This window comes from Elephas maximus, chromosome 22, assembly GCF_024166365.1.
Source record: "Elephas maximus indicus isolate mEleMax1 chromosome 22, mEleMax1 primary haplotype, whole genome shotgun sequence".
NCBI lineage: Eukaryota > Metazoa > Chordata > Mammalia > Proboscidea > Elephantidae > Elephas > Elephas maximus.
The window spans coordinates 32,553,556-32,574,039 of NC_064840.1; the positions used below are offsets into that span (position 1 = coordinate 32,553,556).

Sequence of the window (20,484 nt, forward strand, 5' to 3'; positions counted from 1 at the left end):
CAGGAACAGGTACTATTCCCAGCCATGGGTGCTGGGCACTTTTCCCTTTAATCCTTTTAAAAGGTGCTTTGACTGGCCCCAGCAATTTATTCACACGGTGGCTTCCTCAGGCATATGCACTGATCCGTACTTAGCAGAGTACTCGAGGACAGCCCTCTACAGATCTCCAAGGTTCTCTATGGAGCTTCTCATCTCTGGTACCCTATCCTATGAACTCTACCTCTCTTTATCACTTTAGAGTCTCAGCTCCATTTCCTCAAGTAGTCCACTGGGTTCTTTCTCAGCTCCCCTCCCTTTGTCCAGGTAGGAAGCTGGGGCAGTTGTAGGGTTCACCTTGTTTGTTTCCCATAAATGTCCCTCGTTGCCTGATATTCAGCATTTTTAAACCATTGTTTCATGTACTTTGACTGGTTCCTCTGGTTGTTTCAGGCAGGAGGGTGAATCTGGCTCCTGTTACTCCATCTTGGCTGGAAGCAGAAGTCCCATTCTTTCTGCTTCTCCTCTCCCCTTCTTCTCCAAATAGTAAGGTATAAAAACACTCATGATTGTCCAAGTTCCTTCAAGAGAGCATTTTCACAGTGCCAAGGCTTTGCCTACATTATCCCAGTTAGTCCTCACAACCAGATGTAGATTTTCTTACCCATCTCCATTTGACAGCTGAACAAACTGAGGCCCAGATGTTTGCTGGTTTGGACCCCAGACAAGCCTATTGGTCCTGAAGCCGTGCGCATTCTGTGGGTCCACAAAGTTTTCAAGGCCTTGCTGCAGAATTGCCAGGGGAACTTCCTGACCTGCATGGCAAACCTCTGGCTCCTCATTCCTTAAAGAGAAGTTCACAGTTACTGATTCCTTCTAGGAGACTAGCCAAGCAGCCCAGCCTGGGAAACCACTCAAGAGGTGCTGGTGTGGGCCAAGCAGGCTGCATGATCAGGGACCTGGGGCATACTCAATGACACACAGAAGGGGGCCTACATGCCGGCCCTGGCCCAGCTTGAGATCATGCACCATCAGGGCCATGACATCCACATTGCAAAATAAATTTCTGCATGGAGGGGCTGTGGGGATTAGATGGCATCAAAGATCCCTTCTATCTCTGATGTTCCATTACCACCCACTTCAGGAGAGAAGGATCCATGGTGGAGGAGGGAAGGAGGGAAATTAGAAGGAAAAGGTAGGGGAAGCCAAGGTGGTTTGGTATCCAATGCATCTTCATTTATTTTACACTTAAAAAAGAAATCGCCCACCCCTCTGTCCCATCCCCCAAAAACAGTCTCTTTTTACAAACATTAAAAATTAAAACCAAATGAAGATAGACAAGTTAATTTCAGTACAATTATTCTTCAATGTAGCTGTCATAATTAGAGTTTAAATTTCCTACAAGAGACCAATGTCCAAGTGACTTATAGGGAAATCCTGATTATTGGCCAAAAGGAAAATTACATATTACAAGTTAGCAAATTCTAGTATAAAAATAGTCCGTGTGTTGGAATAGCCTTTCCTTTTACATAGGTCTCAGGTCAGTCTACTGACTGCATAATACATTAATGTTTCAGGATTCTCTCTCACAAATGGCTCATTCGTCATAGCTGAAGCAGCACGGCGCCTGCAGTGGCAGGGGCTAGTGTCCACCTCGGGACCGTACAGGAGGCGGCAGGCTTGGCAGCGCCACGCTGACCCCAAAGCAGCAGGGCAGAGTCCTAGCCCCAGCTCTGCACGGGGGTCCTGGAGGCGGGGCCGAGTTGCGGGTAGAGCTGCCCCCTCGTGAGGGAACATCTGGCCCAGGACACACGGGAAGTGCACCCAGGATGCTGGGCCAGCGCAGGTGCAGGACACCACACTTCCTGCCAGTGTCTCCTCCTTCTACTGTAGCCTGGCCAGGTGAGAGATGGCCCTGGGTATGGTCAGTGACCAGAGTGTGGCCCTGCCTTTGCTGCAACTGGGGCAGGCTGGGGCACACTACTTGTCCCTCAGGATGTCGAGCTGTTCCTGACACTCGGTGAAAAGTCGCTGGAAGCGGAGGTTCTGTCCAATGACTGGCAGTAGCTCCTTCAGCAGCTCCCTCTTCCGCAGACCCTGTGGAAACAGGAGTGACAGCTCAATGCAGGCAATAGTAAGTAGATGTAAACTGTGGGGAACCTGTGTTTGCCCACCTGACCCATGGCCAATCTCTGGAGAAACCACAGGCAGAAACAAACAATTGCCCTGTACCCCAAGAAACTGTGGTAGGGCGGAAGCTGGGCTGGTGCACATGCGGGATGGACATTAGGGCTGGTACACATCGGAAAGGGACTTGAGAGCTGATATATGTGGGCGATGGATACAAAGGCTGGTATACCCGCATGATGGACGTGAGGACTGGTGTGCTTGGGGGATGGACGTGATGGCTGGTATGATTGGGGACGGACGTGAGGGCTGATATGCTTGGGGAATGAGTGTGAGGGCTGGTGCGTGCGTGTGGGAGATGGATGTGAGGGCTGGTACACTTGGGGAATGGATGTTAGGGCTGGTATGTTTGCAGGATGAGAGTGAAGGCTGGTGGATGTGGGGAATGGATGTGAGGGGCTTGGCTGGTGTGCATGAGGATGTATGCAAGGACTAGACTGGTGCAGTGCATGTGTGGCGGGGGGCACCACAGCAAGGTGAAGGGGATTAGCACAGTGCAATGATAAACTGGGGAAAGTTCTCCTTCGTCTCCTCTTAGTTTGCAAGGCTCAGTTGCTGCTGACCTTCTCCCTGCACTGGTCAGCAGCCACAGTAGCTTGGCTTTCCAAGGCAGGAAGGAAGTGAAATATTGGTTGAGGGATGAAAGGAAGGTAATCTCAGGAGGGGCTGCTCCCTCACGTTGCTGCTCTCTAGGGGTTTGAGGTCGAGCCCAGAAGTGAGGAGGTGCCTAGGGGGCAGGGACTAGCTTTAGTTTTACAATCCCGGGGCTCTCTGCCCTTGGATCTTGCCTACGCCTGGGATGCACTGGCACCACGCCTGCCTTGGTCCTTCTGCCACATGTACTGCCAGGCAGGCTGGAGTCCACTGCACAGGCCAAAAGAGCAGGGCCCTGAGGGGTACAACTGCCTCAAAGGAAAATAACCAACAGGATGACAGTTACCTTCTAAAGCAGAGGCACTGGAAAAAAAGGCCCAAGAATTTAAAATAAGTTAGTAACAAGACTAGAAATCACAGAAAAAAACCAAGTGCAGATATTAGGTTTGAGAAACACAGTAGTTGAAGCAAAAGGCATAGGAGATGGGGTAAGCAGGAGAATGGATGCTGCTGAAGACCAAACTAGAGAGGAGGATCAGAGAGAGGAGCAGCCCATGCCGGAGCAGGGAGGCAGCACAAAGAAGGTGGAAAGGAAAATGGAGGGCAGCAGATGCGCCCACTACCTACAAAATAGGGTCCCACAGAAGAGAGGGAAATCATTGAATAAATAATATGAATTTCATATAATTAAAGAAAAGTGAATGGCTTTAGACCGAAAGGTTCCAAAGAGTGCTGATCAAGTGAGGTATGGAAAAACTCACATATAGACACATTAGAATAAAACATACATAATTTGAGAATATCAAAGACAGAAAAATGTCTGCAAGTTTCTAAAAAGCATATCACCTACAAAGGAAGAGGCACCAAGGTTCAAAATGTTTTTAATGTATTGGAAAAAAAATTATAATCTAGACTTTTTTATGCTGCCACACAGTTATTCACAGATGAAGGTGTAATAAAAACATTCTTAGGCTTATAAAACCTCAGAATGTTTGCCACAGGAAAGACACACCCTGAAAATGCTTTTAGAGGATATGCTCAAAGTGCTGTTGTGTGCTGTCGAGTCAATTCCAACTCACAGCAGCCCTATATGACAGGATAAAACTGCCCCGTAGCTCCTGGTAGGTTTGAAGAGCAGCTGAGCGCATAACAGCTGTACCACCGGGGCTCCTTATGCTCAAAGTAAGAGACAACTCCAGAAGATACTAAAAGAGGTATGGAAAGTAATATGATTAACTCCCTTGCTCAAGTTTATGGTAGTCTTTAAAAAAAAAAAAAAGCAAGCAAATAAAAATGTAAATAGACTAAACTTGGCTATAAAAGTTTATCGGATTGGATAAAACAAAAACAGTCATGAGATGTTAGCATAAACACATAAACATGGACAAGAAAGGCTGAAAGTAAAAGAAAAGAAAAAGATATGTTAGCAAATACTATATGAAAGTAAGTAGTTTTACTATTCTCAGACAATAGACTTTAAGATAAAATGCAACATTAGGTAAAGAGAGAGTCAAAGAGAAGAACAAAACCACCCTCACAGGTGGAGATCTTAATATACAATTATTGATGGGTTAGGCAGGCAAAGAGCTGCAGGTTCAGGTAATATACAATTATTGATGGGTTAGGCAGGCAAAGAGCTGCAGGTTCAGGTAATACACACACAGCATTTAACAGACTTGACCTGATGGACATACCTAAAATGAGGCTCCCACAATCAGAGAACTCACATTCTGCTCCGGCACACATGGAACATATCTAACAGCAGAACTGAGTAGTTGCAATAGAGAATGTATGGCCTGCAGAGTCTTAATATTTACTAGCTAGTCCTTTACAGGAAAAATTTGCTATCCCTGATACAGATCATTTTCTCTGATTAAAACACTACTGAGTAGAACTTATGAGTCAAAGAGGGAATTAATTCTAATTATTTGAAATTAAAAATGATTTTTAAGTGAATGGTAATAAAAAGATTAAATACATTAAAACTAGTGGGATGCAGCAAAAGCAGAAAACAGCTTAGACAACATGAAAAAACTGACAATCACTGACCCAAGAGTCCAACCTGAAGCATCAATGAGAGAACAAAAGACGCCAGAAAACACACACGCACACAAGCAAAATAAAGAATATAACAAATAGTTGAAATCAATGAAGTAGAAAACAAAGATTCAATAGAGAAGAGGACTAAAGACAAAAGGCATTCTTTGAAAAGACTAAAAGATAAACCTTTGGCAAAAATAATCAAGAAAAAGGGAGAAAGCTCAAAGAAACAGGAATAAAACCAGGAACATACTTAAATACTATCAACAATTTTACGCCAACATATTTGAACATTTAGAGAAAACTGACAAACTCCTGGAAAAATAAAATTCATCAAAACTGACACAAAAAGAAATAGAAACCAGGAACTTAAATCTTAGCACAAACAAAACATCACGCCAGTAGGGTTTTTTTTTTTTTACTGTCTACAAGAAAGGTACTTTATTTTTTTTTCCAAGTAGCAAGTGCTATTTTTTTTTTTTTATTGTGCTTTAGGTGAAAGTTTACAGCTCAATTTCTCATTCAAAAATTTATATACATATTGTTTTGTGACATTAGTCACAATCCCCACAATGTAACAGCACACTGCCCCTTTCCTCCCTGGGTTCCCTGTGTCCATTCAACCAGCTCCTGTCCCTTCCTGCCTTCTCATCCTACTTTTGGACAGGAGCTGCCCATTTGATCTTGTGTATCTAACTGAACTAAGAAACAAATTCTTCATATGCATTATTTTTTGTTTTAGAGTCCCAAGAGTGGGCTTCGGGAATGGTTTCAGTTCTGGGTTAACAGCACCTCTGGGGCCAGAGTTTCAGGCATTCCTCCAGTCTATGTCAGACCATTAAGTCTGGTCTTTTCATGTGAATTTAAGTTCTGGTCTACATTTTTCTCCTGCCTTGCCTGGGACTCTCTGTTGTGTTCCCTGTCAGGGCAGTCACTGGTGGTAGCTGGGAACCATCTAGTTCTTTTGGTCTCAGGCTGGTGGAGTCTCTGGTTTATTTGGTCCTTTTAGTCCTTTGGGCTAGAATTTTCCTTGTGTCTTTGGTTTTCTTCATTCTCCTTTGCTCTGAGTGGGATGGAACCAATTGATGTATCTTAGATGGTGACTCACAAGCTTTTAAGACCCCAGATGCTACTCACCAAAACGGTATGTAGAACATTTTCTTTATAAACTGTTACGCCAATTGACATAGATGTCCCCCAAAACTATGGTCCCCAGGCTCCAGCCCCAGCTACTCTGTCCCTCAAAGTGTTGGGATGTGTCCAGGAAACATCTTTGCTTTTGCTTTGGTCCAGTTGTGCTGACTTCCCCTGTACTGTGTGTTGTCCTTCCCTTCACTGAAGTTGATCCTTGTCTACTATCTAGTTAGTGATTTCCCCTCCCCTCTCCCCATCCTCATAATCACAAAAGAATGCTTTTTTTCCTTGTTTAACCCTTTTCTTAAGTTCTTATAATAGTGGTCTCATACAGTATTTGTTCTTTTGTGACCAAGTTATTTCACTCAGCATGATGCTCTCCAGATTCATCCATGTTGTAAGATTGCAAAGTATTCTATTGGTGTATGTACCATAATTTGTTCATTCATTCATCTGCTGATGGGCATTTAGGTTGTTTCCATCTTTTTGCTATTGTGAATTATACTGCAATGAACATGGGCATGCATATGTCTATTTGTGTGATGGGTCTTATTTCTCTTGGGTATATTCCTAGGAGTGGGATTGCTGGATCTTACGGTATTTCTAGTAGAAACCCTGGTGGCATAGTGGTTAAGTGCTATGGCTGCTAACCAAAGGGTCAGCAGTTTGAATATGCCAGGAGCTCCTTGGAAACTCTATGGGGCAGTCCTATTCTGTTCTATAGCGTCGCTGTGATTTCTCTTTCTAGCTTTTTAAGGGAGTGCCATATCGTTTTCCAAAGTGGTTGTACCATTTTACATTCCTACCAGCACTGTATAAGAGTTTCAATCCCTCCAACATTTAATTTTGTGTTTTTTGCATTAGTGCCAGCCTTGTTGGGGTGAGATGGTATCTCATTGTAGTTTTGATTTGCATTTCTCTAATGGCTAATGACTGTGAACATTTCCTCATGTGTCTGTTAGCCACCTGAATGTCTTCTTTGGTGAAGTGTCTGTTCATATCCTTTGCCTATTTTTTAATTGGGTTATATGTCTTTCTGTCATTGAGGACTTACAGTATCTTGTAGATTTTAGAAATTAGATCTTTACTGGATACGTTGTAGCCAAAAATTTTCTCCCAGTCTATAAGTTGTCTTTTTAACTCTTTTGGTGAAGTCTTGATGAGCGTAAGCATTTGATTTTCAGCTCCCACAGTTATCTAGTTTCTCTTCTGGTGTTTGTGCGTTGTTAGTTATGGCTTGTATACTATTTATGCCATGTATTAGGGCTCCTGTCAATAGGTTTTTTAATTGACTTCTAAAAAACTTTCAAGGAACAGATTTTTCTAATCTTATACAAACTCAGAGAACAAGAAAATGAGAAACTATACCCAGTTCATTCTATCATGTACATATAACCTTGATTCTAAAGGACGGTATAAGAATAGAAAATTCTAGGCCTATTTTGGATAAAATGAGATGTACAAATCCTCATAAATTATTAGCAGTCAATTCTAACAATGAATAAAAAAGATAATAACTATGGCCAAGTTGGGTTTATTCCAGGAAAGGAAAGAGAGTTTAATATTAGAAAAACCTAACTGGTTTCAATACTGTACTGAAGTTGTTAATAAGCACAATAAAACACGGGGGGGAAAAGGCATGAAAATTGGAAAACGGGAAGTAAAATGATTTTTTGCAGATGACTTGACTGCTTACTGCACATAAAAACCACATTATTGACAAATTAATAAAAATATGGAAATGTCTAAAACGAGGGCTGATGACTATTATAAATAACTAGAAAACCAAATAATGTATCATTCAGAATAGACAAATTATAAAATCTAAGAATAAGTCTAACAAAAGTTGGACATGGCCTTTGTGCTGAAAATTATAAAATTTTACTAAACGGCATTAAAGAAAATTTAAATTTGTAAGAGACCATCCAGTATGATAAAGATGCCAATTCTTCGTAAATGGACCTACTGGTCCAATGCATCTCCAAACAAATGCCCAATAGGGTTTTCAATGGAACCTGATGCATTAATAATTCTAAAATTTATATGGATGAGTAAGAAGCCAATAGCCAAGACATCCCCTAGCTTATCAAACATGCAGGTATATTATCAAGTAAGAGTAATATAGACAGATCTTATAAACAGACCCATTTTGATAAATGAGAGAGAAGGCAAAGCAGGTTAGGTGGTGGCATAGTGGTTAAGTGCTCGGCTCCTAACTGAAAGGTTTGCGGTTGTAACTCACAGTGGCTCCGTGGGAGAAACATGTGGCAGTCTGCTTTGGAAAAGATTACAGCCTTGGAAACCCATGGGGCAGTTCTACTCTGCCCTATAGGGTCGATATGAGTCAGAATCAAATCGATGGCAGTGGGTTTTTTTTGTATTTAATAAATCTCCCGTTGTTATTGAGTTGATGCCGACTTATAGCAACCCTGTAGGACAGAACAGAACTGCCCCATAGGGTTTCCAAGGCTGTAAATCTTTACAGAAGCAAACTGTTGCATCTTTCTCCCATGCAGCAGCTGGTGGGTTTGAACGGCTGACCTTCTGGTTAGCAGCCAAGAGCACAACCACTGTGCCAGGGTCACTATGAGTCAGAATTGACTTGATGGCAATGGTTTTTTTTTTTTTTTAATAAATAAGAGTGCATATAATAAATGTCTTGGGAGAAGTGCAGGCAGAGTGCTTCTTAGAAAGGAAGTTAGCAAGACTTCATTTTACGTACTTTGGACATGGTATCAAGAGGGACCAGTCCCTGCCTGGTATAAAGTAAAGGGTTAGCAAAAAAGAGGACAACCCTCGATGAGATAGACTGACATAGAGGCTTCAACAATGGCCTCAAACACAACAACAATTGTGAGGATGGCACAGGACTGGGCCATGTTTTGTTCTGTTGTACACAGGGTCACTAAGCATTGGAACCAACTCCACGGCACCTAACAATAACATTCAATAAACTGGAGGTGCAGGCGATTAACCACGTGGCTGCTAACGGAAAGGTTGGAGGTTTGTGTCCACCCAGAGGTGCCTTGGAAGAAAGGCCTCGTGATCTACTTCCAAAAAATCAATGACTGAAGACCCTACAGAGCACAATTCTCTTCTGACACGCATGGCATCACCATAAGCAGGAGTCAACCAGAAGGCAACTGGTGGGTTGATTAATTTACAACATGACTCCAAAGGGATTAAGAACTTAAATTTCTGAACTGTTATAAAAATCTGAATGATAAAATGTTTACAAAGCTCTTATTTTTAAAACAAAAATAATAAAAACAAAGTTTGAGCTTTGTAACATGTAGAAATAAAAGGTATGACAAGAGTAACACAAAGGCCAAGAGGCGATATAGAAGTATACCATTAAAAGATACAATATATGAAGTGGTATAATATTACCTGAAGGGAGACTGTGGTAGTTAAAGGTATATATTATATCATCTAAGGCAACCACCCCCCAGAAAAAAACAAAACAAAGAAGTATAGCTAATAAGTCAACAAAGAAGATAGAATCACAGAAAACTTTTAATTCATTTAAAGGAAGGCAGAAAAAAAGGATAAATAGAAAGACAAGATGGTAGATTTAAATCCAACCCATTGTGAGTCGATTCCAACTCATAGTGATCCTATAGGACAGAGTAGAACTGCCCCATAGGGTTTCCAAGGCTGTAAATCTTTACAGAAGCAGACTGTCACATCTTTCTCCCAAGGAACAGCTGGTGGGTTCAAACCTTTTGGTTAGGAGCTGGGTGCTTTAACCACTGCACCACCAGGGCTCCTTAGATTTAAACCCAAACACATCGATAATCATGTTAAAATGTCTAAACACTAATTAAAGGCATAGAATCTCAGATTAAATAAAAAAGCAATAACCACTTATATGCTGCCTTCAAGAAACTCATTATATCTAAAAATGTAAGTAGGTTAAAATTAAAGGATAGAAAAAGATACCACACTAACACTAATCTAAAGAAAGCTGGATTGGCTATATTAATATCACACAACATAGATTTTAGAGCAAAGAATATTATCAAGGATAAAGCCCACTTCATAATGATAAAGATTCCTCAATTTCTCAAAAGCACATAACAATCCTAAACATTTATGCAAATAATAATGGAGTTTCAAAATACTTGAAGCAAAGACAGATATAATTGCAAGGGGAAAAAAAATACAATACCAGAATTTAGTTGGATATTTCAATACCCTACTCTCAGTAACTGACAGAGCAAGTAAACAAAAATAAGTTAGGATAAAGAAGATTTGAACACTGTCAATAAACTTGACATTTATAGAACACTCTATCCAACAACAGCAGAATACACATTATTTTCAAGGGCATAAAGAACATTTAACAAGACAGATCACATTATGGGCCACAGATAAATCTTAATAAATGTAAAAGGATTCAAGCCATGCAAAGTTATGTTCTCTGACCACAACGGAAATAAAATAAAAATATAACAGAAAGGACTCTGAAAAATCCCCAAGTATTTGAAAACTAACATATTTTTAAAGAACGCATGGGTCAAGAAATAAACAAAAAGAAAAATCAGAAAATACTTGGAACAGAATGAAAACACATCAAAGTTTATGGTGAAAACTAGCAGCCTAGCAGCCACTGGAGCGGACAGAACAAGTTTGGAGCTTCCAACAAGCCCTATTCTCAGAGAACTCTATGCCGTTTCTCTGGTAACTCCCACTTACAGGGCTTAACTTTATTCAACTCACTGTGTATAGCAGTTTGTTGAAAACAATCAGCAGTAACTGTTTAACATCATAGATGTCTGAAGCAATGGGGCAAAAAAACTGACATAAAACCTTAAAAGGAAAAGCTGGGGAACAAGATGTCCAAGAAAGGCTTTAAAAAGTTCCAGTGTATTCCTGGGAATCTAGAAGGCTGTGTGCATGTGCAGGTCTGTCTGCATTTCCAGGAAAGACATGAGAAGGCCCCAGTGTCTCACTTCTGGCTGACCTTGAGGCTCTGTACAAGCAGGAAGTGAGGGTTATGGTAGAGTAGTAAACTGCCTGCTGAAGCATGGAAAACATGCCCCAACATGCATACAGAGCCCCTCAGCAAAAGCTGGGACACTTGTTGGTTCAAGGCTTTTAAGAAAATCTCTGTACAACCACTAGCTGACCATGAAACTAATGGAGCAGTGATTTCAGTGGCCACATATGATAAAGCATACTTTACAGAATTAGTTCAGGAAAGTCAATAAATAAATAAACAACAGCAACAATGAAAACAAACCCTGGGATGGGCATCTGCTTTTCAGAGTTGCCACATGATGCTAACAAATTAGATAACCCAGACGAAATGGACAAATTCCTAGAAAGACACAAACTACCATAGCTGATTAAATAGAAAATCTGAATAGACTTATAATAAGTAAAGATATTGAATTAGTAATCAAAACTTTATAAAGAGAACTATATGGCTTAACTGCCAAATATTTAAAAATATCTAAAAAGTAATTAACATCAATCCTTCACCAACTCTTCCAAATGGAGAAGAGAAGAACACTTCCCAACTCATTTGGAGTCGAGTATCATCCTGATGCCAAAACCAGGCAAAGACATCCCTAAAAAAGAAAACTATAAACCAATATTCCTTATTGATATAGATGTAAAAATCACCAACAAAAGGCTAGCAAACCAATTTCAGCAACATATAAAAACAAGTATGACATGACCAAGGGGGATTTGTCTTAGGAATGCAAGGTTTGTTTAACATACAAAAATTAATTACTGTAATTTAAAAAAAAAAAAATTTTTTTTTTAAATACACCATATTAATATAAAAAAAACATTCCGACTCATAGCGACCCTACAGGACAGAGTAGAACTGCCCCATAAAGTTTCCAAGGAGCGCCTGGCGGATTCGAACTGCCGACCCTTTGGTTAGCAGCCGTAGCACTTAAACACTACACCACCAGGGTTTCCAATATTAATATATAAAGTAAAAAAAAAAAAAAAAAAAAAAACCCATATGATCATCTGCATAGACAACAGAAAAACCATTTGAAAAAATTCAACGCCCTTAACAATAAAAACACTTAACAAATCAGTAATAGAGGAAACCTTCTCAACTGATAAAATGCATCTAAGAAAAACTTACAGCTAGCATCATACTTAATATACTTTCCCCCTAAGATCACGATGCAACATTTTACTGGAGGTTCTAGCCAGGGTCATTAAAAAAAAAAGGTCATCTAGGTTGAGAAGGAAGAAGTAAAACTGTATTACCAAATGTCATGCTCTCATATACAGAAAATCCTAAGGAATCTACTAAAAACACTATTAGAGCGAATAAATTTATCAAGTTTGCATCAAGATCAATATAAAAAAATCAATTGTATTTCCATACACTAGCAATGAACAATACAAAAATAAAATTAGAAAACAATTCCATTTATAAAAACATGAAAAGAATAAAATACTTTGGATCTGAAGACTTAATACTGTTAAGATGGCAATATTCCCCAAATTGATCTATAGATTCAATGCAATCTCTGTGAAAATCTCAGCTGGATTTTTTTTTGCAGAAATTGATAAGCTGATACTAAAATTTATATAGAAATATAAGGAATTCAGTATAGCCAAAACAATCTTGATAAAGAAGAACAAACCTGGATGACTTACACTTCCTGATTTCAAAACTGAATACAAAAGCTTCAGTAATCAAGTCAATGTGGTATTTGCATAAGGATCCAAAACCAAAACCAAATCCACTGCTGTCGAGTAGATTTCAACTCATAGCGACCCTACAGGGCAGAGTATAACTGCCCCATAGAGTTTTCAAGGAGCACCTGGCAGATTCCAACTGCCGACCCATTGGTTAGCAGCTGTAGCACTTAACCACTACACCACCTGCATAAGGACAGACATACAGAAAAATAGAAGAATTGAGAGTCTAGAAATTAACCCTTGCATTTATGGTCAATGGCTTTTTGACACAGTACCAAAAAAAATTCAATACAGGAAAGAACAGTCTTTCTACAAATGGTGCTGGACCAACTGGAGATCCACGTGTGAAATATAAAGTTAGATACTTACTTCACATCATACTGAAAAAATCAACTCAAAATGATCACTGACCTAAATGTAAGAGCTAAAACTATAAAACCCTTAGTAGATAACATAGGTATAAAACTTTGTGACCTTGGATCAGGCAGTGACTTTTTAGATGTTAACACTCAAAAGAATGGCAACAAGAAACAGATAAATTAGACTCATCAAAATGAAAAACTCCTGTGCTACAAAGGGCACCATCAAGAATGTGAAAAGGCAACCCAAGAAAAGGAAGAAAATATATATCTGATATCTGGTAAGGTCTGAAAATCATATACCTGACAAACATAAAGTATCCAGAATATATAAAGAACTTACAACTCAACAATAAAAAGACAAGTAATTAAAAAATGGGCAAAGGATTGGAACTGACAGTTTTTCGTATCTCTAAATGGTGAATAAGCATATGAAAAGACGCCCAACATCATTAGCCATCAGGGAAACGCAAATCAAAACCACAGTGAAGTAGGGAGTGAGATGTATGTAAACTTATATGTGACAGACTGATTGGATTTGTAAACGTTCACTTGAAGCTTAATAAAAGTTATTAAAAAAAAAAAAAAAACCACAATGAAGTATCCCTTCCTACCACTAGGATGACTATGATAAAAAATAGGGACAACAAGTATTTGTGAGGATGTAGAGAAATAGAGAAGTAAGAACACTCATACCCTGCTGGTGGGAATGTAAAATGGTGCAACCACTTTGGAAAACACTCTGCAATTCCTCAAAAAATTAAACACAGAGTTACTACTTGACCCAACAATTCCACTCCTAGGTATAAAAAGAACATATAAAAAAAACAAAAGACTAATATTAAGAATATACAGAAAACTTGTACTGATCAAAAAGCACAATCTTGTTGAAAATGGGCAAAAGACATGAACAGGCATTAAATAAATAAATAAATTTTAATTAATTTATTAAATAAAACAGGCATTAAATAGTGGAAGGAAATTCATAATCAAAACGAAAGTGTTCAACCTCGTTATCAGGGAAAAACAAATGAAAATCAAAATAAAATGGCATCTTATACTCATTCTATTGGCAAATATCAGGAAGTCTGACCATATTTAGTACTGGATAGATGTATATTAATCAGTTTGTTATATACACTTTGAGTGGGTGGCATAGATTAATATACTACTTTGAAAACAGTTTGGCATAATGCTGCAAAGTCTTACAACAGCATATCCCATGACCCAAGGTTCCAGCTCGTAAGTATAAACCCAAGAACACTTTAGCACATGAACACTATGAGACAAATACGAGAGTGTTCACAGCAGCTCTGTGATGATGGTCCGGACTGAAATAGCCTACATGCCCACTGACAGGAGAGTAGGCTCATCAAGTGTGGGGAAACTACAGATTGAATATTATTCAGAAGTAAACACAAATGAACTGTAGCCGTAGGCAATGTGGAAAAACCTGAGTAACATAATGCTGTGTAAGGATAGCATAATCCAGAAGACAGCATTTTTTTTTTTATAATAGCTGTCGAGTCAATCCCAACTCATGGCGACCCGTGTATGTCAAGAGTAGAGCTGTGCTCCACAGGATTTTCAACTGCTGATTTTTCAGAAGTAGATTGCCAGGCCTTTCTTCCAAGGTGTCTCTGAAAGGACACAAACCTTCAACCCTTTGGTTAGAAGCCAAGTGTGTTAACCATTTTCACCACCCAGGGCTTACCCTTCATAAAAAGTTCACAGACAACTAAAACCAAACATGGTTTAGGCAACCGTATTTGAGCTGAATATGTGTATATGCATTAGAAAAGGGATGGGGGGAGGGGATATGAGTGAATGATTAAAAATTAAAAGGATAGAAATGAAAAGTCTAAAATTCAAGATGCTGATGACCTCTGGGGGAGGCAGGAGGATGAAATGGGAACACAGAGGTTGGTGTCAATTATTAATACTGCTTCAGCCTCCGTAAGTGTGTGGTAGGCTCACAGCATTCATTGTAAATACATGAATAAATTGGATGAGATGAAAGCAGGCCACACACAGACGAATGACACCAACCATGTGTGAACCCAATATTACCATGAATCACAGGCTTTGCAGCTGAGGCCCACCAGAAAACCAGGTCTACCACACTCTGCAGACACAGGGGTCCTCACAACATGCCCAGTACACAACCTGAGACTGCTGTCCACAAGGACCCATTCAGACAGTGCCAGGCCCTGTGCTCCCTGACAACATCAGAAAAGAGAAGCCTCGCCCTCACGTGGATCACAGACATGCAAAGATGCCTAGCCTACTGCCATGCATGGTCCTGAGGCAGAGAAGGCACAGGGAAGAAGTCTAGAAACTGACAAAAACTGACAGGTGGATTTAAGATGGGATAAAGGTTACATTTTAAATTAGTTGAGGAAAAGATACATTATCTACTCAATGATGCTGGGACAACTGGATAGTCTCTTGGACTATCTAAATTTAAAATAAATTTGGATGCATATTTCACGTCCTATGTTTTTGTTGTGTGCTGTCAGGATGATTTCGATTCATAGTGACCCTATAAACCAAAAACCAAACCTGTTGCTGTCCAGTCAATTTTGACTCATAGCGACCCTACAGGACAGAGTAGAACTGTCCCACAGGGTTTCCAAGGCTCTAAATCTTTATGGAAGTGTACTGCCACATCTTTCTCCTGCTGAGTGGCTGATGGGTTCAAACTGCCAATCTTTCAGCTAGCAACTAGGAGCTTAACGACTGTGCTACTAGGGCTCCTTGAACCTAGACAAGGCAGAGATAACTCAGGGAATAAAAGCTAACCTTGAAAAATCTTCTGGTTGGTATATGCAGGAGGTATTTGAGAAGATGCTATGAACTTTTCCTTCTAGTACAAAACCAGGTAATTCAGAATAACCCCCTTGCTGAGGATAAGGGGAAAGCTGAACAGAAACAGAGCTCAAAGAGCTAGTGCTAGTGAAGAATGACTGGGCCAGGATATAAGAAGGCAGAAATCCAGAAAGGGATGGTTTTGCCTCAGGAACATTTACTGATGAAGAAGAGGCTGAGCAGAGCTTCTAAAAGACTTGAGGGCCCAATGGAACAAAAGCAGGGGCCCAGGGCCCATGCGGATGGGGTCTCTAATAAATCTTTTGGATGGTGCACCCAAAGGATGCACCCTAGTAATATAGGGATACTGGAAGTAAGCCAGCCCCTGTACCAGCGAGAGCCCAGCTTTGAGTCCCCAGGGAACCCCAGAAAACCTCGACCACTGAGCTGGATCAAGGTGACCCTGCAGTGCTGGTGCCTCAAGAAGCCGGCATTAGCAGATAACAGTGCTCTATGGAGGAAAGGAACATTACCCTAGGCCTCAAACTATTTCTGCAGATAATTTTTCAAATACCATGTCCAGCAGACAGTCAAAGACAAATAGCACATGAAGGGATAAGACAATATGAATGAGAACCAGCAGAAACAACAGGCAATAGAAACAGATCCACAAGGGCTCCCAATACTAGAAATACCAACATCAAATTCTAAAATAACGAAGTTTACTATACTCAAGTAGATGAAAGACTAGATTGAAAATTTTGGAAGAGAACTGAAACTATAAAAAAATTGACAGCAGATTTTAAAAAGAGAGCACACTGCATCTCTTAGATGATGGGGAAAATGGAAAGAAGATATAATCAGAGAGAAAGAGAAAAAAAAAAATCACTGTTCTCTGGTTCCACAGAATCAATGAAACTTCCAACCACCAAAAAGAGGATCCCAAAAGTACTTACGAAGCAATGAAAATCAGATTTGCATGAGACATTTTAGATGCTAAAATTCTGTGGAACAATATCTTCAAGGGTCCAGGGGGGAACTGACTTTGAACCTAGGATTTCATTACCCAACCTAATGAAAATATACTGCAACAAAATAAAAAAGGAATTTAAAAAAAAAAAAAAAAAAAAAAAAGGACACGATATAGTATGGTCATCAAAGCCCCGGACTGACCCTGTCTGATCTCAGCTCCACTCAGCTCATGCTCTGATACTTCAAGTCCTGCCATCTCAGGGCCTTTGCACTTGCTGTGCTCTGTTTGGATACTCTTTCCCAAAATACCTGCATGGCTCCTCCCTCACCTTTGATGGGTTCTGCTCAGTCAGTCAGTGAGGGCTCTCCTGAAACCCCTTACATAACTCCCTTCAGGGGTCCATATGGCTCTGCCCTCTTTATGTTCTTCACAGCACTCATCTCACCCAGCACACTCCATCAGTTCACTAATCTGTTTAGTCTGCAGATCCACAGAGGCAGGGACTCACTTTGCCTTGCTCAATGAGGCCTGCCCTGTGCCACAGCAGAGGCCCCATCCATATTTGCTGAATGAGTGAGTGAAGCAGTGGAGTTAACTCTTGGATCCATATCTTACCCACCTTTACCAGGCTGCTCCTTCCCCAGGTCACTCACTGGCATCCAGGCAGCTATACAAGCCAAACAGCTCTGGAGGTGACCATGTGCTCATTATTCTCTTTTCCTCACCTACTCTTCATCCAACCAACTGCTGTTGGTTCTGCCTCCTAAAAACATTCTGAATCTCCTCTCTTCTCTCATCAGCCAGCACACTGATGCAAGAAACCTTCGTTTATTTCTGGGGCTCTTGCAAAACTCGCCCTGACTGCTTTCCCATGTCAGGTAATGTCATCCCTGTGGAAGCTCCTCCACTGGCTCCCGCTGCCTAGATTAAAGCTCCCACTCCTCACAAGGGCTCCATGATCTGCCTCTGCTCATCTCTCCTGCCCCATCTCACCCCACCTTCTCTTTTGGCCACTATGCTGCAGCACGGTGGCCTCAAACATACCAGCCTCTTTGTACTTGCTGTTCCCAGGAAGTTAACCAGTAAGTTCTCCCCCCACAGGTCTCTGCAGAGCTGGCTCATTCTCATCTTAAACACCCTCTTCTGAGCTCTTCCCTGACCACTCTTTCCAGTCACGCTTGTCTTATTAACGTGCTTATTTGCTTCTTAGCATCAATTCAGTCTGTAAGTATCTGGTTGACCTAAATTGTTTACTGCTTTATGTGTACCTCTCTACCAAACTACCAGCTCCGCAATGGGGAGGGAAGGCTCTTCCATCATCACTGCTAAATCCACAGCCCCTCATATGGGCAGGCATTCCTCAGTGCACTAACTGAATGCTCCAAAGGGCCCAGCACCTGCCTGGCGTGGAGCTCCAGCCCTTATCCTACACTGATTCTGGGGCCCAAGGCAGTGTGCTACAGAAGTTTGGTGGGGAAGAACTGTGAAGCACTTTGGCTTATTTTATAAATCTCCACCTTCACTTCTCAGGCGAGAATTCTTGCGGCAAGAAGGAAACAAGCACCTACCACTACTGTTGACTCCCACTGGCTTCCAGTGGAGTAGTGAACCGGACCCAGTAAGTCCTTGCATATTTCTCGGAGTCGGTATTCAAACCCTAATTACAGAAAAAACAAAAAACAAAACAAAACAGAAAACAGGAATACATTACAAAAAGAAATAAAAAAATCAAGAATATGCTAAGTTTGTTGTGCATATCAAAACAGAATGAACAAATGCTTATTTTATCGCACTGGGCAAAAACACCTCTTGCGTGTCTCTCAGTTTGGGGCACTGAGACCTATAATCACAGACTCTCACTCACTCGCTCACTCACCCACTCTCTGGACAAGCACTTGCTGAGCTGCAAGCCGGCACCACCTCTGTGTGCTGGGCTTAAGGAAAAAGCAAGACACGGCCAGTTCTGTAAGAAACTCCCCAAGGTGATGGGAAAACATGGGGAATTGTTAAAGGAGGGGAGTGGGCTGGTCTGATCTGCTTCAGAGAAGACATCTTGGCAGCTGGTGTGAACACATGATTGGAAGGGTCAGGAGGCCAGCCCTCAGGAGGTATGAGATGGTGAGAGCATGAACTTAGAGGAAGCAGGGACTGAGCTGAGGAGATGGAAGAAGCAGGCACAGGCCTGTCAACTCAAGGGTCATGGGCACAGTCAGATTGGCTGCCAGAAGTGTTGGCTGCAGAATCTGGAGGGTCTGTCACACTTGGGGCCAGCTGAAGCCATAGGGAATACATGAAATCACTCAAAGATAAGGGTGTAGAATAAAACAGATGAAGCTGGACTCCTAGGAGTTTTGGACTTGAATGAGGTCTTTCCTAATACTTGGCTACTCCTTTTACAGCTGAGAAAACAAGGGACAGATGAAGTAAGTGACTGGTGTGTGTGGAAGATGGAATAAAGTAAAGCAAACAGGAGATGTGATCCCACAAATGGGTGGTGGGGCCAGGAGGAGGCAACGACTTCAAAAACGGCATCACAGTGAGTCCTGACCAACACTCAGGACGAAGCAAACCAGAGAGCAATGAGAAGAGGTTTCCCAAAGAGGGTGGGGGTACAAGACCCAAGACATGACTGGAGAACCCCAGGAAAGCCAGAATGGTGTGAGGGCTTGGGAAGACTCAGTATTCAGAAAAGTTAGCGACCATATCTACTGGGCATAAGAGTGAACATCAAACTCACTGGAGTTCCTCTGCAGAGAAGAGCAGCTTCAGGTTTATCAGTCATGACTGTTGTGAACATGAACATATTTATATAATCTGAGGCCAATATGACATGTTAATTCTAGGAGTTACATTTATAGGGTTTGTCATGTTTCCCTCTGTCTTTTCTGTACTTAAACATAAGAGGGAAGATGATGGGAATAGAAAACCAAAAAGTCCAGGAGAAAAAGGCGGCTCTGCAGCCAGGCTAAGAAGAGTGGGCCTGGCCTGGGGCTGTGAGGTGACATAGGGCAAATGTGAGGAGGGCTGTCCCCACACCATAGCCCCTGGAGGCCGAGTGCAGGCAGGAATAGGGGTTGGTAAAGCACACTTGACTAGCCGAAAGGCTGATGGAGTCATTTCAAGAACAGTATATCCACCTCTTCCAACACACCTTGCTTTTCCACTGACCAACAGGGAAAGATGGGGGGATGCCAGCAAGGGGGCAGCCCAGGTGCTCTGAGAGCCCTGGAAGGAAAGCCTGGGTTGGAGGGCTGGGGAGGCAGATGGACGGCAGGAAGGCCCTTCCGGGCAGGAGGGGCTGGGAGAAGGGAAATGCAGGCCCACTGGAAGCTGCCAGAAGTTGCCCTCCCCAGGTGATGGGCTTTCCAAGGCTGTGATGAAGAGCGGGAGTCAGAACCTCGTCTCTGCTCCTCCAGAGAAAATCTTCCCACGCATTCCTCCTGGCCTCCTCCCTCTCAATCCTTCTGGTCCGACGAAGAGACATCCTCAGGACCTTCTCTGCTCAGGGCCTCAGAGCCTGTGATGGGCTGGACTGGCTATACTACCCTGGCCACAGCTCAGGCTGGAGGGGCCCAGCTAGCTTGAGAGGGTAGCAGGCAGCCAGGGCCTCGGGGGCGACTGCGGAGGACCATGAGGAATGAGGGTGTAGGGAGCCCTGCTCTACCGCACCTTTTCCCTGATTCAGGGGCTTAAAGAGGGTGGGCCATGTAGAGATGGATCAAGCCAGGCCTG

General features: G+C 41.8%; 1 protein-coding gene across 4 annotated transcripts in view; it reads right to left on the reverse strand.

Moving 5' to 3' along the window:
* Positions 1-1,275: 1,275 nt before the first annotated feature.
* The window catches only part of LOC126066134 (protein HIRA), a 115,664-nt gene continuing 96,455 nt past the window's right edge, over positions 1,276-20,484 (reverse strand). For 3 of the 4 annotated variants that reach the window (XM_049867028.1, XM_049867025.1, XM_049867026.1), the window contains one exon: positions 1,276-2,073. In XM_049867028.1, coding sequence (XP_049722985.1) covers positions 1,619-2,073 — 455 coding nt within the window. In that variant the 3' untranslated portion in view covers positions 1,276-1,618. Of the gene's footprint in view, positions 2,074-18,320; positions 18,410-20,484 lie in introns of all 4 variants that reach the window. The other variant, XM_049867027.1, reaches the window with a different exon arrangement.